The sequence below is a fragment of the Nicotiana tomentosiformis genome, chromosome 3, assembly GCF_000390325.3.
Source record: "Nicotiana tomentosiformis chromosome 3, ASM39032v3, whole genome shotgun sequence".
Taxonomy (NCBI): Eukaryota; Viridiplantae; Streptophyta; class Magnoliopsida; order Solanales; family Solanaceae; genus Nicotiana; species Nicotiana tomentosiformis.
The window spans coordinates 118282167-118306693 of record NC_090814.1 but is presented as its reverse complement, the minus strand read 5'-3'; the positions used below and the strand labels follow the sequence as shown (position 1 = coordinate 118306693).

At 41.4% G+C, this 24527-nt stretch overlaps 1 protein-coding gene and 1 long non-coding RNA gene across 2 annotated transcripts; both read left to right on the top strand.

Moving 5' to 3' along the window:
* The first annotated feature begins 19955 nt into the window (after nucleotides 1–19955).
* Nucleotides 19956–21003, top strand: LOC108949050 (uncharacterized). The gene is made up of 3 exons (XM_018778638.3): nucleotides 19956–20391; nucleotides 20474–20689; nucleotides 20771–21003. The coding sequence occupies exons 1-3, from the start codon at nucleotides 20364–20366 to the stop codon at nucleotides 21001–21003; spliced, it is 477 nt and encodes a 158-aa protein (XP_018634154.1). The 5' UTR covers nucleotides 19956–20363.
* A 2082-nt stretch (nucleotides 21004–23085) lies between these two features.
* LOC104119203 (uncharacterized) lies at nucleotides 23086–23458 on the top strand. Its single transcript, XR_011415227.1, has 2 exons — nucleotides 23086–23201; nucleotides 23281–23458. It is a non-coding gene; the product is annotated as an uncharacterized lncRNA (long non-coding RNA).
* Nucleotides 23459–24527: the final 1069 nt, after the last annotated feature.

Below are 24527 nucleotides of genomic sequence, written 5' to 3'. Positions count from 1 at the left end.
CAATTCTCAATATATTAATTAAATTCCTTCAATTCCAATAATTTTTCAATTTATCAAATAGCCTCATTTACAGGAATAACAATAATTCCTTAACAAGCAGAGATAATAATTCTTTAAATTCCAAGGATTTTCAATTTATCAATTAGCTTCACAAGTTGCAATAAACTATCAAAGTATCGTGTAATTGTTATTATTAGGCACGATTTCTGCCGAGGTCGTACGACCCGATCCAGAGTGTCGTGTACACTACCGAAGGACGTGCGGCGCGATCCAATAAATGCATATATCCTTCCGAGGCGTTCGACCCACTCCACAAGAAATGAGGACATTTTCTTATGTACCTCCGGAAAGAGAGTATATTTATTATAAGATCAATTCGAGAGGATCAATAATTATTTTTAATAATTAATTAATTTAAACAGAAAATTAAGCATATGATCTTTTAATAGCTTCCCTAACAATTCACAATATATATATATATATATATATATATATATATATATATATATATATATATATATATATATATATATAAAGAATATACTTTACACAAGTAATTCATGCTTTGAGTCCTAAACTACCCGGACTTTAGCATTAATAGTAACTACGCACGGACTCTCGTCACCTAGTGCGTACGTAGCCCCCTCAATTAGCAATAATTATTTAATTTAATCACCTATGGGGTAATTTCCCCCTCACAAGATTAGACAAGAGACTTACCTTGTCTTACTCCAATTTAATCCACTAATAGGCTTTTTCCTCGATTATCCAACTTTGATTGGCTCGAATCTAACCAAAATAATTCGATACAGTCACCAAAAATTATAGGAATCAATTTCATAAGAAATACTATATTTTAAAATAAAAATCCGAAATTAGCTCAAAAAATCGCCCGTGGGGCCCACATCTCGGAATCCGGCAAAACTCACAAAATCCGACAATCATTCAATTACGAGTCCAACCATACAAGTTTTACTCAAATCCGACTCTAAATCGATACAGAAATCTCAAAAATTCGTTTCTATGAGATTTTTAAAATTTCCCAAATTTCAATCTCAAAACACTGATTAAATGGTGAAAACAATGATATATTCATGTATATTGACCAAATCCGAGTTAGAATCACTTACCCCAATGTCTTTTCTTGAAAATCTATGAAACATCCCCTATGCTCAAGCTCCAATTTATCAAAAATGGCGAATGGAACGAATGCCCTCCTTTATAATTCTGCCCAAGCAACCCTCGATCATGACATCGATCCTCGGCCGCGATCGTGGTTCGATCATGGCCCTCGAGCCTAGGCCTTCGATCATGAAACTCGATCATGGCCTTGATCCTCGGCCTCGATCGTGGCTTCAATCGTGGCTTCGATCATGGCCCTCGAGCCTTTGCCTTCGATCATGGCCCTCGAGCCTTTGCCTTCGATCATGACCCTCGAGCCCTACCTTCGATCATGACTCTCGATCATGGCCTCGATCTTGGGCCTCGATCCTGGGGCTCAATCTTGGGCTTGATCACAGCCCAGAATTTCCAAAAGAAGAGAAAAATTGCAGCAGTTGTTTTAAGTCCAACTTTTGATCCGTTAACCATCCGAAACTCACCCGAGACCCTCGAGACCTCAACCAAATATACCAATAAGTCCTAAAATATGATACGAACTTATTTGAAACCTCAAATCACATAAAACGACACTAAAACCACGAATCGTGCTCCAATTCAAGCTTAATGAAACTTGAAATTTCCAACTTCTACATTCGATGTCGAAACCTATCAAATTAAGTCCGGTTAACCTTAAATTTTGCACACAAGTCATAAATAACATAACAAAGCTATGAAAATTTTCAGAACTAGATTCCGACTCCGATATCAAAAGGTTAACTCCCCGGTAAAACTTCCAAACTTAAATTCTTGTTTTAGCCATTTCAAGCCTAATTTAACTACGGACTTCCAAATAATATTTCGAACACGCTCTTAATTCCAAAATCACCATATGGAGCTATTAGAACCGTCAAATCCCGATTTCGGGGCCGTTTTCTCAAAATATTGACCGAAGTCAAACTTAGCATTTTAAGGCCAATTAAAGGAACCAAGAATTCCGATTTCAACCCAAACACTTCCAAATCCCGAACCAACTATCCATGCAAGTCATAATTTAATATAAGCACATACATAGAGTTTTATTTAGGGGAACGGGGTTCTAAAAGTCAAAATGACCGGTTGGGTCATTACATTCTCCACCTCTTAAACAAACGTTCGTACTCGAACGAGTTTAGAATTGTACCTGGAATGCTGAATAAGTGTGGATATCTTCACCGCATGTCTTCCTCGGCCTTCCAAGTTGCTTCCTCAACTGGTTGGCCCCCTCACTGGACTTTTACTGCAGAAATCCTCTTGGACCTCAACTGGCAAAGCTGTTTATCAACAATGGCAACTTGCTCCTCTTCATAATCCAAGCTATTATCTCGTTGAACTGTGCTGAAGTCTAACACATGTGATAGGTCGGCATGATACTTTCGGAGCATAGATACATGGAAAATCAAATGAACTTCCGATAGACTAGGCGGAAATGCAAGCTCATAAGCAACCTCCCCAACTCGTATCAACACCTCAAATGGGCATATAAACCTTGGGCTCAATTTCCCCCTTTTTCCCAAATCTCATGATTCCCTTCATCGGCGAAACTTTCAAGAGAACTTTTTCACCTACCATAAATGATAAATCACGCACTTTTCGATCTGCATAACTCTTCTGTCTGGACTGCGATGTACAAAGTCGCTCCTGAATTAACTTTACCTTTTCCAAGGCATCCTTCACCAAATCAGTTCCATATAACTTAGCTTTATCGGGCTCAAACCATCCAATGGGCGAACGACATCGCCGACCATATAAAGCCTTAAATGGAGCCATCTCGATGCTGGATTGGTAACTGTTATTATAAGCAAACTCGGCCAAAGGCAAGAAACGATCCCACTGACCTCCAAAGTCAATTACACATGCCCTGAGCATATCCTCCAAAATATGAATTGTTTGCTCTGACTGCCCGTCGGTCTGCCGATGAAAGGCTGTGATGAACTCTACCCGGGTCCCCAACTCACTCTGTACTGCTCTCCAGAAATGTGAAGTAAACTTAGGGCCTTTATCTGATATGATAAAAATTGGCACGCCGTGCAATTGAACTATCTCCTGAATATAAATATGGGCCAACCTCTCTGAAGTGTACGTAGTCACAACAGGAATAAAATGTGCCGACTTGGTCAACCTGTCAACAATGACCCAAATTACATCAAACTTCTGCAAGGTCCGCGACAACCCAACTACAAAGTCCATAGTGATGCGTTCCAATTTCCACTCTAGTATAGTCATCTTCTGAAGTATGCCACCTGGCCTCTGGTGCTCATATTTAACTTGCTGGCAATTTAGACACCTGGATACATACTCAACTATGGCCTTTTTCATTCGTCGCCACCAATAATGCTGCCTCAGGTCACGATACATCTTCGTAGCACCTGGATGAATAGAATACCGAGAACTGTGTGCCTCTTCTAGGATCTTTTTCCTCAGTCCATCCACATTAGGAACACATAGATATTTCTGGAGTCGCAGAACACCATCTGCTCCAATAGTAACTTCCTTGGCACCACCCCGTAGTAATGTTTCTCGAAGAACTATTAAGTGTGGATCATCATACTGGCAAGCCTTGATCCGCTAAAATAGTGAATACTCAGCTACAACACATGCAAGAACTCGGCTGGGCTCTGAAATATCCAGCCGCACAAGTCTGTTGGCCAAGGACTGAATATCCAAAGCTAATGGCCTCTCCTCTACTGAAATGAAAGCCAAACTACCTATACTCTCCGCCTTTCTACTCAAGGCGTCTGCAACCACATTTGCTTTGCCCGGATGGTATAGGTTAGTAATATCATAATCTTTCAGTAATTCCAGCCATCTGTGCTGTCTCAAATTTAGGTCCCTCTGCTTGAACAAATGCTGCAAACTGCGATGATCAGTGTAAACTTCACAAGACACCCCATAAAGATAATGCCTCCAAATATTAAGAGCATGAACAATCGCAGCTAACTCCAAATCATGTACCGGATAATTCTTCTCGTGGGGCTTCAGCTGACGTGAAGCATATGCAATAACTCGCCCTTCCTGCATCAATACACAACCCAAGCCAACCCGTGAAGCATCACAATACACTGTATACATCCCCGAACCGGAAGGCAACACTAACAATGGTGCTGTAGTCAATGTTGTCTTGAGCCTTCTGAAAGCTCACCTCACAATCATCGGACCATCGGAACGGAGCACCCTTCTGGGATAATTTGGTCAAAGGTGCTGCAATAGATGAAAAACCTTCCACGAATCGACGATAATAACCTGCTAAATCCAGAATACTCCTGATCTCGGTCGCGAAGTGGGACGGTGCCAATTCTGAACTGCCTCAATCTTTTTGGGATCAAACTTAATACCTTCGCCCAATACAATATGCCCCAAAAATGCTACAGACTCTAGCCAGAACTCACGTTTGGAGAACTTAGCATATTGCTTTTGTTCACGCAATGTCTGAAGCACTACTCTCATATGCTACTCATGCTCCTCCTTACTGTGTGAGTAGATCAAAATTTCATCAATGAAGACAATGACAAAAAAATCAATATATGGCCTGAATTCCCGGTTCATCATATCCATAAACGCTATTGGGGCATTAGTTAAACCGAAGGACATCACCAGAAACTCAAAATGACCATATCTAGTCCGAAAAGCAGTCTTCGGAACATTCGAATCCCGAATCTTCAGCTAATGGTACCCCGACCTTAAGTCAATCTTAGAGAACTCTCTAGCACCCTGCAATTGGTCAAATAGATCATCAATATGCGGCGACGGGTACTTATTCTTAATAGTGACTTTGTTCAATTGGCGATAATCAATATACATCCGCATTGTTCCATCCTTCTTCTTCACAAATAATAATGATGCACCCTAAGGCGATACACTCGGTCTGACGAACCCTTTGGCTAGTAACTCCTCAAGCTATTCTTTCAATTCTTTCAATTCTTTTGGAGCCATGCGATATGGTGGGATAGATATAGGCTGGGTATCTGGAGCCAAGTCAATACAAAAATCAATATCACGATCAGGTGGCATACCTGGAAGATCTGAAGGAAATACACCGGAGAACTTTTGAACTACTGGAACTGAATCAATAGCCGGAGTCTCTATAGTAGTATCCCGAACATAGGCTAGATAAGCCAAACAACCCTTCTCAACCATGCGTTGAGCCTTTATATAAGAAATAAATTAATTAAATGAACTAACAGACGAACCCTTCCACTCCAGCTCAGGCAATGCTGGAATAGCCAAGGTAACAGTCTTGGCATGACAATCTAGAATAACATGATATGGAGATAACCAGTCTATGCCTAGAATAATTTCAAAATCGGTCATCTCAAGCAATAGGAGATCAACTCTAGTTTCATAACCACAAAATGTAATAATACAGGACCGATAGATCCGGTTCACAACAACAGAATCACCCACAGGAGTGGACACATAAACAAGAGTACTCAAGGACTCACGAGAAACACCCAGGAATGGAGCAAATGGAGATGACACATATGAATACGTAGATCCTGGATCAAATAATACTGAGGCATATTTTCCGCAAACAGAAATAATACCTGTAATCACGGCATCTGAGGCCTCTACATCTGGTCTGGCCGGAAAAGCATAGAACCGAGCTGGAGCACCAACTGGCTATCCTCCACCTAGCTGACCTCCACATCTAGGACGGCCCCTACCCACCTGTCCTCCACCTCTTCATGGTCGGACAACTGGTGGAGCAACTGGTCCAGTAATCATAGGTTACTGACCCTGTTACACTAGTTTACCCCGAAGCCTGGGGCAGAATCTCTATATGTGACTGGGATCCCTGCACTCGTAATAACTCTTCGGTGAGATGGGCTGCTGACTAAGAGTCTGGCCCTGGGGAACTGAATACCCACTGGGAGGACCCTAAATTGCTGGTGGGCGATAAGAACTCTCTGGTATATCACTGAGATAGGGTGTCACTGGAGCACCTCGAGGAGGCGGTGGTGCTTGATATGGGGCCCTACTAGACTGCCCTCTCCCAAACTGAGCTCTACCCACAGACGGAGCACCTCTGAACTCTCCAGAATACCTGAACCACTTATCTCTCATAACCTGCTCTCGGCTCCGCTGACGTACACCCTCAATCCTCCGGGCTATCTCCATGACTAGCTCATAAGAAGTACCCATCTCAACCTCTCGAGCCATAGTGGCCTGAATGCCAGTATGTAAACCCACAACAAACCTCTACACTCTCTCTGCCTCAGTAGGGAGTATCATAAGTGCATGCCGAGATAACTCAGAGAACCTCGCCTCATAATCGGTCACTGACATCTGACCCTACTGGAGCAACTCAAACTGAAACAACAACTCTTCCCTTTGAGAGGGTGGAATATACCTATCCAGGAAACTACGGGTGAACCTGTCCCAAGTCATGGGAGGAGAATTTGCTGGTCTGCCAAGAACATAAGAGTGCCATCATCTAAGGGCTCTGCCCTCTAGCTGAAGAGTAGCAAAGTCTACCCCATGAGACTCCAATATCCTCATGTTGTATAGTCTATCCTTGCACCGATCAATGAAATCCTGGGGATCCTCATGTCACTCACCCCCAAAAGATAGGAGGATGTAGTCTAGTCCATCTGTCCAATAGCTTCTGAGGATCAGCGGCTGCAGCTGGCCTGAGCTCAGCTATAGTTGCTGCCACTGCTGGGCTCCACCCACGGGTAGTGCACCTTGGGTCTGATATATAGCAGCTGCCTGCCCATGAGCATGCGCGGTAGGGGTCTGTGCTCCCCCGCCCGCCTGAGATGTGGCTGGGTCTGCTAGAAAATAAACCGGTCTGAGTCATATTGTCCATAAATCGCAGCATACGACCCGTAAAATCCTGGAATCCCGGTGCAGATGTAAAATCCACCGGATCTGGCTCTGCCACAGGCACCTCACCTTGTTCCTCAACAATGGTGTTCTCTGCTGGACCCACTGGCGGAATAACTGGAGCAGTCCTGGGACGTTCTCGCCCCCTACCACGAGCTGGAGCCCTCCCTCGGCCTCTAGCAACTGGGAGAGTAGCTCTTCCCTGGTCCGGAACCTCATTAGAGCGCGTTCTCACCATCTGTGAGAGAATAAAAGAAGGATATTTAGTAATACATCAATTGCACGATGGAATATGAAGAAAGGTAGTTTCCTAACACCCTATAGCCTCTCAACGATAAGTACAGACATCTCCGTACCGATCCGCAAGACTCTATTAGGTCTGCTCATAACTTGTGAGACCTACATAAACCTAGTGCTCTGATAACATGTTGTCACGACCCAATTTCACCTATAGGTCGTGATGGTGCCCAACACTACAGCTAGGTAATCCAACAAATAAATTAAACATATATCAATTATTTTCAGAATAATTTTCTAAGTTATTTTATTATTTTTGTAGAAATATGAAAGAAATTTGAAAAGATAGTGATTAACTTAAATCCAAGAAAATAATACAATTTCAAATTCTACCAATGTGTGTTCCAAGACATGGTATCACAAGTGTATGAGCATCTAGTAGATTATACAAAACTCCAAATACTGTCTGAAATAAAAATGGACAGAATAAAAATGCAAGAAGAGGCATTGGTAGCTGCAGAACGGCTCAGAAAGGAAGCTCACCTCTACGCCTCTAGATAGCGTGGATGTGTGATGATAGGTCTTCCACTAGTACCTATCTCAGATCCTGCACAAAAAGTGTAGCAAGTATAGTATGAGTACGTAAACAACGTGTACCCAGTAAGTATCAAGCCTAATCTCGAAGTGGTAGAGACGAGATGGTCGACTTTGACACTCACTAAGGGTCAACAATATTAAATAGAATAAAATAGAATTTATTTAACTCAGCATGATTCACAAAGTCAACAATAATTGTATTTAATCACCAGAAATAATTAAATTCCTTCAAATGCAACAATTCTCAATATATTAAATAAATTACTTCAATTCCAAAAAATTTCCAATTTATCAGTTAGCCTCATTTACAGGTATAACAATAATTCCTTAACAAACAGAGATGATAATTCTTTAAATTCCAAGGATTTCCAATTTATCAATTAGCTTCACAAGCTGCAATAAACTATCAAAGTATCGTGTAATTATTATTATTAGGCACAATTTCTACCGAGGTCATACGGCCCGATCCAGAGTGTCGTGTACACTGCCGAGGGACGTGTGACGCGATCCATAGATGCATCTATCCTGCCGAGGCGTTCGGCCCGCTCCACAAGAAAGGAGGACATTTTCTTATTTACCTCTGGAAAGAGAGTATATTTATTATAAGATCAAATCGAGAGGATGAACAATTTCTTTTAACAATTAATTAATTTAAACAGAAAATTAAGCATATGAGATTTCCATATTTTAATATCTTCCCGACAATTCACAATATATATATATATATATATATATAATACACTTTACACAAGTAATTTATGCTTTGAGTCCTAAACTACCTGGACTTTAGCATTAATAGTAGCTACGCACGGACTCTCGTCACCTCGTGCATACGTAGCCCCCACAATTGGCAAATTTTTTTTAATTTAATCACCTATGGAGTAATTTCCCCCTACAAGATTAGACAAGAGACTTACCTCGTCTTGCTCCAATTTAATCCACTAATAGGCGTTTTTCTCGATTATCCAACTTTGATTGGCTCGAATCTAACCATAATAATTCGATATAGTCACAAAACATTATAGGAATCAATTTCATAAGAAATACTATATTTCTAAATAAAAATCCGAAATTAGCTCAAAAATTCGTTTCTATGAGATTTCTAAAATTTCCCAAATTTCAATCTCAAAACACTAATTAAATGGTGAAAACAATGATATATTCGTGTATACTGCCAAATCCGAGTTAGAATCACTTACCCCAATGTCTTTCCTTGAAAATCTATGAAAAAGCGCCTCTGCTCAAGGTCCAATTTTTCAAAAAATGGCGAATGGGACGAATGCCCTCCTTTATAATTCTGCCCAGGCAGCCCTCGATCATGACCTCAATCCTCGTCCTCGATCGTGGTTCGATCATGGCCCTCAAGCCTGGGCCTTCGATCATGTCCCTCGATCATGGCCTCGATCCTCGGCCTCGATCGTGGCTTTGATCATGGCACTCGAGCCTTTGCCTTCGATCATGGCCCTCGAGCATTTGCCTTCGATCATGGCCCTCGAGCATGGGCCTTCGATCACGACCCTCGAGCCCTGCCTTCGATCATGACTGTCACGACCCAAAATTCCCACCGTCGGGACCGTGATGGCGCCTAAAATTCACTTGCTAGGCAAGCCAACGTTAGAGAATCATTAAACCAATTCTTATGCCATTCAGTAAATAACAGCAAATTAGCTAAGGTGAAATATAATGAGTGCGGAATAATATAAAGACTACATTAATTACTACTACCCGGATCTGAAGTCACAATTCTCGAGCATTCTAAAATTCATTACAAGTAATAGTCTGAAATAAATACAACTATTTGGATGAAAGAAACAGTAAAATTGAAAAGATAGATGGGGACTTCAAGGTCTGTGAACGCCGACAGATCTACCTTGAATCTCCGGATAGCGGGTCCAACAGCTAAAATCTCGATCAACCCGAGCCGGTACCAAAATCTGCACAGAAAATGTAGAGTGCAGTATCAGTACAACCGACCCCATGTACTGGTAAGTGTCGAGTCTAACCTTGACGAAGTAGTGACGAGGCTAAGGCAATGCACCTACAAATCAACATGTACAATTTAACAGTGTATATACAAATAACAATAATGAAAAGCTAGACAAGAATTATCGGGATAGGGATACATGCTGGGGGAAAATACGAAGTAAAGAGCTACAGCAGAATGAGAACTGGAACAACCAATATAATATGAATCAACAGGAGCACGAATACAGTAAAGGAAAAATGCACGGCATCACCCTTCGTAATTTTACTCTCAATCTCACCATAAAATCAATAGAAACGATACAACATCACCCTTCGTGCATTAACTCTCATGTCATGGCACGGCATCACCCTTCGTGCATTAACACTCATAATATGGCACGACATCACCCTTCGTGCTTTTACACTCACAATATGGCACGGCATCACCCTTCGTGCATTAACACTCTCCCTTACCATAATGCAATGAATAAACAACAATAGGGAATTAGAATAACAAGTACAAACCTTACATTAACATTCAGTTCCACAATATAAATCTCAACTTTGAAATAAATATTCAATTATCACCAGAAAATCCGTAAACATGATAAGAACGATCAACTTAACAACACTAGTCTAAACACGTAACAATTAGGCAAAGGAAAGAGACAATATAAGAAAAGCGGGAGAAAACAGGGAAAACAGGTAAATTGGCGGCGCATAAGTACTCGTTACCCCACATATACGCCGCTCACATGAATTTCACATAGCAAATAATCTAGGGTTCCTAATTTCCTGAAGTCAGGGTTAGACACAACACTTACCTCGCTCCGAAGGCCACTTAATTCTCAATCACAACTTTTCCTTTAGAATTCACCTCCAAACCACTCATATATATTCAAAAATGACTCAATAATATCAAATATTGCTAAATGAATCAATTATATTGTATAAACTAAATTTCCCAAATTTTCCTCCAAAAAATCAAAAAATCGACCCCGGGTCCGCTTGATCAAAACCCGAGGTTCGGACCAAAATCCATTTACTCATTCACCCCCGAGCCCGAATATATAATCGTTTTTGGAATCCGACCTCAAATTGAGGTCTAAATCTCCAAATATCTGAAATCCCTAGTTTCTACCCTAACCCCAAATTCTACCATGAAAACTCTAGCTTTTAGGTTGATAATTCATAAAATGTAATGGGTAATTGAAAGAAAATAGTTTAGAATCACTTACCAACACTTTGGGGAAAAATATAACTCTTGAAAATCGCCTCTAGTCCGTCTGGTTTTTGAGAAAATGAAATAAATGACCAATTCCTGTTTTTTGGATTCTGTTAAGTGCTGGGCGACAGTGTGCATCGCGTTAGGCCACTGTCACGTTCGCGATGAGTGTTGGCTGCCAAGACTTCGCATTCGCGAGACCTTATTCGCGTTCACGTAGGCTACCCCCTAGCCTTCACGTTCACGAGACACTGATCGCGTTCACGATTAAGGAAAGATTGACTCCCCTTTAGTGCCTAATGTTACGCGTTCACGATGAGCTTGTCGCATTCGCGACCCAGCCTTCACGTTCGCGAAGAAGAAAATTCCGGCCTCATCAGTTTACTCTTCGCGTTCACGAGAGTACCTTCGCGAACGCAAAGAAGGACATGCTAGAACACCTGCTGCAGCAAAATACTAGATTTTCCAAAGTCCAAAATATCCCGAGGCCAATCTGAAACTCACCCGAGCCCTCGGGGCTCCAAACCAAACATCCACACAAGTCTAAAAATATCATACGAACTTGCTCGCGCGATCAAATCGCCAAAACAACACCTATAACTATGAATTTAGCACCAAATCAAATGAAATTCTCAATAACACTTTAAAAATTCTATCTTCTCAACTGGACGTTTGAATCACGTCAAATCGACTTTGTTTCTCACCAAATTTGATAGCCAAGTCTTAAATATTATAATGAACCTATACCGGGCTCCGGAACCAAAATATGGACCCGGTATTAACAATGCCCAACATCAGTCAATTCTTAAAAATAATTAATTTTCAGACTTTTAATTTTCTTCAAAAATTCATAACTTGAGTTGGGGACCTTTGAATTTTGTTGCGGGCATACGCCTAGATCCCATAATTTGATACGGACCCACTGAGACTGTCAAAACACGAATTCGGGCCCGTTTACCAAAAATATTAACCGAAGTCAACTAAAATCAACTTTTAAGGTAAAAATTCTTATTTTCATCAATTTTCAACACGCAAATCGAGGAGGGTAAGAAATGAGATTTTTAAGGCTTAAGAGCGCATAATCGAGTTCTAAAACATAAGATGACCTTTTGGGTCATCACATTCTCCACCTCTAAAACAACCGTTTGTCCTCGAACGGACATAGAAAAGTACCTGGGCTGGTGAAAAGGTGGGGATATATACTCTGCATATCGGACTCAGACTCCCAAGTAGCTGCCTTAATAAGCTGACCTCTCCACTGCACTCGAACTGAAGGGTAACTCTTTGATCTCAACTGGCAAACTTGCCGGGCTGGAATAGCCACCGACTCCTCCCCGTAAGTCAAATCCTTGTCCAACTGGACAGAGTTGAAATCTAACACATGAGACAGATCGCCGTGATACTTTCGAAGCATGGACACATGGAATACCGGATGAACAACTGCTAAACTAGGTGGAAACACAAGCCTGTAAGCCACCTCTCCCACTCTCTCCAGAATCTCAAAAGGTCCAATATACCTAGGGCTCAACTTACCCTTCTTTCCGAACCTCATTACACCCTTCATGGATGATACCCGAAGCAACACTCTCTCCCCGACCATGAATGCAACATCACGAACTCTACGGTCGGCATAACTTTTCTGCCTGGACTAAGCTATGCGAAGTCGATCCTGAATAATCTTGACCTTAACTAAGGCATCCTGTACTAAGTCTGTGCCCAAAATCCGAGCCTCTCCCGGCTCGAACCACCCAACTGGCGACCGGAACCGCCTACCATATAATGCCTCATAGGGAGCCATCTGAATGCTCGACTGGTAGCTGTTGTTGTAGGCAAACTTTTCAAGGGGAAAAAATTGATCCCAAGATCCTCTAAAGTCTATGACACATGCGCAGAGCATATCCTCCAAGATCTGAATAGTACGCTCAGACTACCCGTCCGTCTGAGGATAGAATGTTGTGCTCAACTCAACCCGCGTACCCAACTCACATTGTACTGCCCTCCTGAAGTGCGAGGTGAATTGCATACCTCGATCAGAAATGATAGACACGGGCACACCATGAAGACGGACGATCTCACGAATGTAAATCTCTGCCAACCGCTCCGAAGAATAGGTAACTGCCACAGGAATGAAGTGCACTGACTTGGTTAGCCTGTCCACAATGACCCAAACTGTATCGAACTTCCTCTGAGTCCGTGGGAGTCAAAAAACAAAATCCATAGTGATACGCTCCCACTTCCACTCAGGAATCTCTAACCTCTGAAGTAAATCACCAAGTCTCTGATGCTCACACTTTACCTGCTAGAAATTTAGGCACCGAGCTACATATGCAACTATGTCTTTCTTCATCCTCCTCTACCAATAATGCTACCGCAAGTCCTGATACATCTTGGCGGCACCCGTATGAATAGAATACTGGGAACTGTGGGCCTCCTCAAGAATCAACTCACAAAGTCCATCCACATTAGGCACACAAATACAGCCATGCTTCCTCAAAACTCCGTCATCTCCAACAATAACCTGCTTGGTACCACCGTGCCACACTGTGTCTCTAAGGACAAGTAAATGAGGGTTGTCATCCTGCCGATCTCTGATGCGCTCAAACAAAGAAGACCGAGCAACTGTATATGCTAGAACACGGTTGGGCTCAGAAACATCCAACCTCACGAACTGGTTGGCCAGGGACTGAACATCCGATGCAAGCGGTCTCACTCCAACTGGAATATAAGCAAGGCTACCCATACTAACTGACTTTCTACTCAAAGCATCGGCCACCACATTGGCGTTCCCGGGATGATACAATATGGTGATATCATAGTCTTTCAATAGCTCCAACCACCTTCTCTGCCTCAAATTGAGTTCCTTCTGCTTGAACAAATTCTGCAAGCTCCGATGATCCGTGAATACCTCACATGACATGCCGTAAAGAAAGTGCCTCCAAATCTTCTGCGCGTGAACAATAGCTGCCAGCTCTAGATCATGAACATGGTAATGCTTCTTGTGAACCTTCAGCTGCCGCGAAACATATGCAATAACCTTGCCACCCTGCATCAATACCGCACCTAGACCAATACGAGATGCATCACAATATACTGTATAAGATCCTAAACCTGTGGGTAACACCAATACCGGTGCCGTAGTCAAAGCTGTCTTGAGCTTCTGAAAGCTTGCCTCACACTCATCTGACCACCTGAACGGGGCCCTCTTCTGGGTCAATCTGGTCAACGGGGTTGCTATAGATGAAAACCCCTCCACAAACCGACGGTAATAACCTGCGAATCCCAAGAAACTATGGATCTCTGTAGCTGATGTGGGTCTAGGACAGTTCTGAACTACCTCGACCTTCCTGGGATCCACCTGAATAACTTTTGCTGATACAGCGTGATCCAAGAAAGCAATTGAACTCAACCAACACTCGCATTTTGAGAACTTATCATATAACTGGCTGTCTCTTAGAGTCTGAAGAACGAATCGAAGGTGCTGCTCATGCTCCTCTCGGCTGTGGGAGTAAACCAAGATATCATCAATAAACACAATCACAAAGGAATCAAAGTAGGGCTTGAACACTCGGTTCATCAAATCCATGAATGCTGCTGGGGCATTGGTCAGCCCAAATGACATCACTAGAAACTCATAATGCACATACCGAGTCCGAAAAGCTGTCTTAGAAACATCAGATGACCTAATCCTCAACTGATGGTAGCCAGATATCAAATCAATCTTCGAAAACACCTTGGCACCCTGAAGCTGATCAAATAAATCATCAATCCTCGACAATGGATACTTGTTCTTGATGGTGACTTTGTTCAACTGCCGATAATTTATACACATCCTCATCGATCCATCTTTCTTCTTTACAAACAACACAGGTGCACCCCAGGGCGAGACATTAGGTCTAATGAAGCCCTTATCAAGCAAATCCTACAACTGTTCCTTCAATTCTTTCAACTCTGGCAGGGCCATGCGGTATGTTGGAATGGAAATGGGCTGAATGCCCGGAGCCAAGTCAATGCAGAAATTAATATCCCTGTCGGATGGCATCCCCGACAGGTCTATAGGAAACACCTCTGGAAACTCACGAATAACAGGCACTGAATCCATGGAAGGAACCTCTACATTAGAATCACGGACATAAGCCAAATAAGCTAGACACCCCTTCTCGACCATATGTTGAGCCTTCACATAAGAGATAACCCTGCTGGCAGAATGGCCAAGAGTCCCTCTCCACTCTAATCGAGGCAACCCCTACAAGGCTAAGGTCACTGTCTTGGAGTGACACTATGATATAACATGATAAGGTGACAGCCAATCCATACCCAGTATGACATTAAAATCCACCATATCAAGGAGTAAAAGATCTACACGAGTCTCAAGACTCCCAATGGTGACATACACGAACGATAAACATGATCTACAACAATAGCATCCACAACTGGTGTGGACACATACACAGAAGCACTCAAAGAATCACGGGGCACAACCAAATATGAAGCAAAATAGGATGACACATAGGAGTAAGTAGACCCCGGATCAAATAGAACTGAAGTATCTCTGCTGTAAACTGAAACAGTACCTGTGATAACAGCGTCAAAAGACTCAGCCTCAGGCCTGGCTGGGAAAGTATAACATTGAGGTTGGGGGCCACCACTCTGAACTACGTCCCCGGGAAGACCTCTAGTTGGTTGGTCTCCACCTCTAACGGCCTGACCTCCACCTCTAACAGTCTGGCCTCTACCTCTGGCTGCCTGACCTCTACCTATGGCTGGCTGAGCAGGTGGTATAGTAACTGGTGCCGGAACCATGGTACAAGAACTCTTATGGTGTAAGATGCCCGAGGATAAAATCTAGCAATGTGCCTCGGTTCACCACAAGTTTAACAAAACCTCGGGTATCGACTGCTGACCCTGAAACTGACCTTGTCGACCTGAATAACCACCCTGATAACTCTAGAGTGGATGTTCACTAATAGGAGCTGGTGGTGCACTGTAGGCTAGCTGGTCGGAATAATGCATCTAAGGGCCATGACCACCTGAGGCACCGTGGGATGCCTGGAGTGCTGAATGAAACGGCCTGGGAGGATGGCCTCTACCAAAAGTACCCCTGCCTCTAGATGAGGCACCGCTTGACTCACAGGAATAACGAGGTCTCTTGTCAGACCCCTGACCTCCCTGAGCAAGAACAATCTCGACTCGTCTGACGACATTAGCAACCGCCTGAAAAGAAATCTCACTCCTAGTCTCCTTAGCCATATGCAATCTGATAGGCTGAGCAAGTTCGTCAATAAACCTCCTCACACACACTCTCTCTCGGTGGGAAGCAAAATAATAACATGACGGGCCAAATCCACAAAACGAGTCTCATACTGAGTAATAGTCATACTGCCCTGCTGGAGACGCTCAAACTGATGGCGGCACTCCTCTCTCAATGTGACAGGAAGAAACTTCTCTAAGAAGAGCTGAGAGAATTGGTCCGAAATAAGAGCAGGTGACCTAGTTGGTCTGGTCAACAAATAATCTCTCCACCTTTTCTTGGCGGAACCAGTCATTTGAAATGCAGCAAAATCGAACCCATTGGTCTCCACTATACCTATGTTCCATAGAACCTCGTGACAACTATCAAGATACTCCTGGGGATCCTGTGATGTAGTACCACGGAAGTGAACAGGAAAGAGCTTGGTAAACCTGTCCAATCTCCACAAAGCCTCAGTAGACATAGCTGACCCATCACCTGTCTGCGCCGCAACAACTGGCAGAACTACTCCGACTGGCTGAGCTACTAGAGCCTGATATTGGGGAGCTATCTGCTCTGGAACAGGAGTAATGGGAGTCTGGGCTCCTCCTTTAGCTTGAGAGACTGCTGGTGCCATGTGAAATGCGCCAGTTTAGGCCACACTCTCCATAAGACCCACCAAACGGACCAAAGCGTCTTGAAGTACTGGGGTGGCAATGAACCCCTCCGGAACCTGAGCTGGTCCAGCAGGAATAGTCTAGGCTGGAATGTCCTCATCAAGATCTATTTGAGGCTCCACTGCTAGGGTTGCTGCTCGGGCTCTAGGTTGAGCCCTGCCCCTGCCTCGGCCTCTGGCACGGCCTCGACCTCGACCTTTTCCCCTCGTAGGAGCTGCCACTGGAGGCTTTGGCTGCTGCTTAGCTAAAGAAGGAGTACGTGTTCTCGCCATCTGCGAGAGAATAAGAGTAGAAGAGTTCAATCAGTATTGAGAAAACAACATCGCACGACAGAGGAGAATATAAGTGAAATTTATTCCTAAACTTCATAGCCTCTGGAAGATAAGCACAGACGTCTCCGTACAAAACCTCCAGACTCTACTAAGCTTGCTCGTGAATCATGAGACCTAGGCAACCTAGTGCTCTGATACCAACTTGTCACGGCCCGGAATTCCCACCGTCAGGACCGTGATGGTGCCTAACATTTCACTTGCTAGGCAAACCAACGTTAGAGAATCATTAAACCAATTCTTATCCCATTCAGTAAATAACAGCAAATTAGCTAAGGTGAAATATAATGAGTGCGGAATAATATAAAGACTACATTAATTATTAATACCCGGATCTGGGGTCACAATTCATTAGCATTCTAGATTACATTACAAGTAATAGGCTTAAAGAAATACAACTGTTTGGATGAAAGAAACAGTAAAACTGAAAAGATAGACGGGGACTTCAAGGTGTGTGAACGCCGACAGATCTACCTTGATTCTCCGGATAGCGGGTCCAACAACTAAAATCTCGATCAACCCGAGCCGGTACCAAAATCTGCACAGAAAGTGCAGAGTGCAATATCAGTACACCCGACCCCTTGTATTGGTAAGTGTCGAGCCTAACCTCGACGAAGTAGTGATGAGGCTAAGGCAAGACACCTACAAATCAACCTGTACAATTTAACAATGTATATACAAATAACAGTAATGAAGAGCTAGACAAGAATTATCGGGAGGGGGATACATGCTGTGGGAAAATACGAAGTAAAGAACTACAGCAGAATGAGAACTGGAACAACCAATATAATATGAATCAACAAGAGCACGAATACAGTAAAGGAAAAATGCACGGCATCACCCTTTGTGCTTTTACTCTCAATCTCACCATAAAATCAACAGAAACGGCACGGCATCACCCTTCGTGCTTTTACACTCACAATATGGCACGGCATCACACTTCGTGCTTTTATACTCACAATATGGTACGGCATCAACCTTCGTGCATTAACACTTTTCCTTACCATAATGCAATAAATAAATAATAATAAGAAGATAGAATAATAAGTACAAACCTTACTTTAATATTCGGTTCTACAATATAAATCTCAACTTTGAAATAAATACTCAATTATCACCAGAAAATCCGAAAACGTGATAAGAACGATCAACTTAACAACACTAGTCTAAACAGGTAACAATTAGGCATAGGAAAGAGACAATATAAAAAAAAAGGGAGAAAATAGGGAAAACAGGTAAATTGGCGGCGCATAAGTACTCCTCACCTCACATATAAGCCGCTCACATGAATTTCACATAGCAAATAATCTGGGGTTCCTAATTCCCTCAAGTCAGGGTTAGACACAACACTTACCACGCTCCAAAGGCCACTTAATTCTCAATCACAACTTTTCCTTTAGAATTCACCTCCAAACCACTCGTATCTATTCAAAAATGACTCAATAATATCAAATATTACTAAAGGAATCAATTATTTTGCATAAATTAAATTACCCAAATTTTCTTCCAAAAAGTCAAAAAATCGACCTCGGGCCCGCTTGGTCAAAACCCGTGTTTTGGACCAAAATCCTTTTACCCACTCACCCCGAGCCCGAATATATAATTGATTTTGGAATCCGACCTCAAATTGAGGTCTAAATCCCCAAATTTTCGAAATCCCTGGTTTCTACCCTAACCCCTAATTCTACCCTGAAAACTCTAGATTTTAGGTTGATAATTCATGAAATATAATGGGTAATTGAAAGAAAATGGTTTAGAAAATGTAATGAGTTTCGGATAGGTTTCGACATCGAATGTAGAAGTTGGAAATTCTAAGTTTCATTAAGCTTTAATTGGAGCATAATTCATGGTTTTAGCTCATTTTAGGTGATTTGAGGTTTCAAATAAGTTCGTATGATGTTTTAGGACTGGTTGGTATATTGGGCTGAGGTCCCGAGTGCCTCGGGTGAGTTTCAGATAGTAGCTCCTACGACCTCATGGCTACTTCTGCGGCTCCGCACTTGCGGCACTAACCTCGCAGGTGCGGTTACACCAGGAGACAACAACCTCATCAATTTATTGCAAGTCCAAACTCGATTCGTTAACCATCCGGAATCCACCCGAGGCCCTCAGGACCCCAACCAAATATACCAACACGTCCCAAAACACATTACGAACTTAGTCGAGCCTTTAAATCACATCAAACAACACTAAAAACACGAATCACCCTCCAATTCAAACTTAATGAACTTTGAAGCTTCAAACTTCTACCTTCGATGCCGAAACCTATTAAATCACGTCCAATTGACCTCACATTTTGCACACAAGTCATAATTGACTTTACGGACCTACTCCAACTTCCGAAATCAGAATCCGACCCCGATATCAAAAAGTCCGCTCTCGGTCAAACTTTCCAAATACCTTCAAATTTTCATTTTTCACCAAATGACCTACAGACCTCCAAATCCACTTCAGGACGTGGTCCCAATACCAGAATCACCATACGAAGTTATTCCCAGACTCGGAATCCCAAACGGATATTGATAACATTGGAATGTACTTCAACCCAAATTTGTGAAATTCTTTCAAAACGCCCACCTTCCACAATAGGCGCCGAAACGCTCTCGGGTCATCCAAAACCTCATACGGACATATGCCCAAGTCCAAAATCATCATACAAACCCGTTGGTACCGTTGATTGGCTCACTAAATATTTGTTATCTTTAAGTTTTCATGTGTTATGTTTCTGTCAATTCTATTCATTACTATTGTCTATTGCCATCTAACTTTCTAGTTTGTTTCCTATACCTTCACATGTTCATATATGATGAAATTGACATGAAAATCTATTAATCAACTATTTTTGTTTCTATCAGACTGACATGAATCCATCAAAATCTCAGAAGTTTGAAATGGTATCAACTTCGAAGACTGTTAAGCATGCATACGTTCCACCTGGTGCCTTAGCAAGGGGACGAGGGAAAAGCTTCAGAGCTTTTGGTTCTGTAAGAGTAAACGCTGAATAGAGAATTTCGATTGGCAAAAATAAAAATTATATTGTAGTAGCTTCTGATCAGAATAAGCTAGCTCAAAAGGATAGTATTGGGCCTCCTGGTTTTGATCCAATACTGGAATGCGATGCTTCCCTCCCTGATGAAGAAGCGATGGAAGGCACTCGGGGAAGAGAAATAAGTATATTATTGTCTTAAGTTGTAAATTTTTGTTATTGTTATTGTACTGGATTTTTTTTGTTTGACTTAATTTTGATTTACAGGTCCATATGAATTTGAAAAGGCCAAAAAAGTAAGAGTAAATGCTGAACATAGAACTTCGATTCGCAAAAATAAAAACTATAATGCAGTAGCTTCTAATCAGAATAAGCTAGCTCAGAAGGATAGTCTTGGGCCTCCTGGTTTTGATCCAATATTGGAATGTGATGCTTCCTTCCCTAATGAAGAAGCGATGCAAAGCACTCAGAGAAGCAAAACAAGTATATTATTTTCTTAAGTTGTAATCTTTGTTATTGTTATTGTACTGATTTTTTTTTGTTTGACTAAATTGTGATTTACAGGTCAATATGAATATGAAAAGGCCAAAAATATAAGAGTAAATGTTGAACAGAGAACTTCTATTGGCAAAAATAAAAACTATAATGCAGTAACTTCTAATCAGAATAAGCTAGCTCAGAAGGATAGTCTTAGGCCTCCTAGTTTTGATCCAATATTGGAATGTGATGCTTCCTTCCATGATGAAGAAGCGATGCAAGGCACTCAGAGAAGCGAAATAAGTATATTATTGTCTTAAGTTATTTAATAACTGTTCTTTAATTCCTTCAATTCCGTTGGGGCCATACGGTATGGTGGAATAGAAATGGGCTGAGTACCCGGCAATAAATTAATATCAAAGTCAATATCCCTGTCGGGTGACATATCCGGAAGATCCGCTGGAAATACATCGGGAAAATCCCTTACTATAGGAACTGACTCCATGGTAAGAGTATCAACACTAACATCTCTCACATAGGCCAGATACGCATCACACCCCTTCTCAACCATTCGTTGAGCTTTAAGAAATGAAACAACCCTGCTAGAAATATGATCCGAGGTACCTCTCTACTCTAGCCGCGGTAGACCTGGCATAGACAACGTCACCGTCTTGGCGTAACAATCAAGAATAGCATGATAGGGCGACAACCAGTCCATGCCCAAAATAATATAAAAATCCACCATACTGAGCATCCACTAATAACAATTAAACACGACCGATACACGCGGTCCACAATAATAGATTCACCCACGGGTGTAGATACATAAACAGAAGCACTCAAGGAATCACGTGATACGTCCAAATACGGAGCAAAACAAGATGACACATAAGAATAAGTAGAGCCTCGATCAAATAAGACTGATGCATCTCTATGACTGACTGGAATAATACCTGTGATAGAATTTAAGTGAATTGTGACTTTATACTAGTCTGTAATTCGTGAATGCATAATACAACACAAAGGTTACAAATATGTTAGATTTTTGTACTAGTCTGCAGTTTTTGAATGTAGTGAACTTGTCGAAACTTTTTTTATTTCTGAAAAAGAACTACTCCGGCGTAAATAATTAGAGGTGTCAATTCCAAATGTAAATAAAATTCATCATGTTTTAGCCTAGGCAGGAGTAAAAGTAGATATTGTAAAAGACCAATATCTACATAGTTCTTGGATCAGGTATTATCTCTGTGAAAGATATTGTGTACATTATTTATCATTATCAAATAGGGAGAAGTACTATATGTGAAGCACTTAAAAAGTTTGGCTGCTCCATAGATCATGATTTGTTAATGCTTCAGCAAATGACTAAGTAACACTCTGCTTTTGCTTTTCCTTTATTCTATCCTACAACATACTAGGTACTAGTTTTATATTTGCGCTTCTCACCGTAATTTTGATACGCAGAATATGTATTCGAAACCATGTCAAAAAATATTTGCATTATATTTGGAGATTTTGATGTAATAGTTGCCAAGTCCTCAAATAAAGTACTTTCAGAACAATTAAGATAAACCCAACCCACACTTTCTTAGATTCTCTAGATGCACTTATAACTGATTTACAATATTTGTTCCTCATTTTAATCATGGCATACACCTATTCTTCTATTATTAATATCCACTCATGCATATTTGCTGCTTCAAATTTGTCTAACCTCTCATTTTGAATGTTGCAGGTATATTTGTGCATAAGTACCTTTCTTTTGCCTGTCAAATAGAACCAAATATCAACTGATGCTCGCTTCACTTTTTTCTTTAAGGAATATGCCCTCTCTATAAATTAGAACTCATATAACCATTATGAGCTTTATAATCTCCTGTGATACACATAGTTGGTTAATATTTTATTTTTCTAATTTATTTGAAAATTTTGAGTTACATTATTAATGATACTTGTGAAATAATATAGGACAAATTTGATAGTGATAACATAAATGATCAACGAGATCATGTCTTGAAACATATGAGAAAGTTATAGAACAATTGGAGAGGATCGATGTACAAGAACATACAGTATAAGCCATTCCGGAATGCTTTAAGAGATGTGCCAGAGGGGGTAGACAAGAGTGATTGGGAATGTCTAGTCAAAGAGCATTTTTTAACTGAAAAATTTAAGGTAAGGTTTGATAACTATTTATTAATATCTTCTTATATTAAGTGGCTAATTATAATTTTGGTGGCGTATTGTTAATTTAGGAAACAAGTACAAGAAACTCGATCAATAGGTCTAAGTTGACAATGCATCATCGTACGGGTATTAAGCCTATTATTTATGAATTGGTGAGTAAATATTGTAATTTTTATTAAGAAACCTCATCTTTGTTAAAAACTTTCTGTGACTTATTTATTTAAATGTGAAGGGAGGCAAAGACGTAAACCCCCCAGATATGGCAACTATCTTTTTTGAGACTCGTAAGAAGGATGACAAGCTTGTCGAACCTGAAACCAATGAAAAATATGTAAGTTTATTGTTAAATTTTATTTTACATCATTTTATTTTTTGTGTTGTATTATGTCCAATAGTCTTGTAATTTATAGGCAAAAATCCAAGAACTAGTGCAATCTGAATCGTCTCTTACAAACATTGAGGTCGTAGAAAGGTGCTTCGGACCTCAACGCAAGAGTCATGTAGTTGGATTTGGTGGTGGAATTACTGCTAAGGAGTTAAAAGGTGGTAATTCCTCAAAGACTGCATTGTTGGAAAAGCTGAGTGCTACTGAAAAAGAAAATGAATCACTAAAAGGACGCATGGAAGGGCTAGAGAGTAAATGAGAAGTTCTAGAGAGTAAATATGCACAACTTGCAAGTGTAGTGTTTAACCAGGCTTCATCATCATCTTCAAGTGAACAATAGATTGAAGCATTTAACAGGTTAGTAGATTAAAAATCCTATTAATCACCTTTCAAAATATACTTTATCTAAAACTTAAAAATAATACAATTTTACATTAATCACCTCTTCTTGTACTTTTCCTTGCCTGTGGAAAAGATAGAGCTCAAACCAAAAAAAACAAAAATGGTGGAGGGACATTTAATACTGAGTTGATTTTAATCCCATTGTTGTATGTATTACTTGGAACCATCCTTAATGGAATTTGGTGTGAATTGCCGAAAGTTAAATTTTTGAGAAGTTAGATCGGGGATTTGAAATTTTGATATCGGGGTCGGAATCTAATTCTGGAAATTGGAATAGGTCCGTAATGTGAAATGTGACTTGTGTGCAAAATTTGAGGTCAATCGGACGTGATTTGATATGTTTCGATGAATGTTATAGAATTTGAAGTTTCAAGGTTCAATGATTTCGGATTGAGGTATAATTCGTCGTTTCGATATCGTTAGGTATGATTTGAGGCCTCGTGTAGGTCCGTGTTATATTATGGGACTTGTTGATACAATTGGTTGAGGTCCCGGGGGCCTCGGATGAGTTTCAGACGATTAACGGATCAAATTTGGATTTAAGGAAATGTTGGAACTACTGCCTACTGGTGTGATCGCAGGTGCGAAGCCGCTTGTGCGTGAAATAAGCCGCAGAAGCGGCCAAGAGTGGGACTGGGCAGTGCTCGCATCTGCGAGTCCGCAGGTGAGAAGGGGAATGCGCTTCTGCGAAGCCCGCAGATGCGAGAATATCGCCGCAGATGCGAGTTTTTAGAGGACCGGTTGTTTTCCGCAGGCGCACATTTTTTTCCGCAAATGCGGATGCACAGGTGCGAGCCCAGGCACCGCAGGTGCGGAAATGCCTGGGCAGTGTTTAAAAATGAGTGTTCCGAGAATGTTTCTCATTTTAGA

Coding starts and splice junctions, on each gene's coding strand:
- LOC108949050 (XM_018778638.3), top strand. CDS start 20,364: ATGGAAGGCACTCGGGGAAGAGAAATAA. Junction 20,392..20,473: donor CACTCGGGGAAGAGAAATAA/GTATATTATTGT, acceptor TTTGATTTACAG/GTCCATATGAATTTGAAAAG. Junction 20,690..20,770: donor CACTCAGAGAAGCAAAACAA/GTATATTATTTT, acceptor TGTGATTTACAG/GTCAATATGAATATGAAAAG.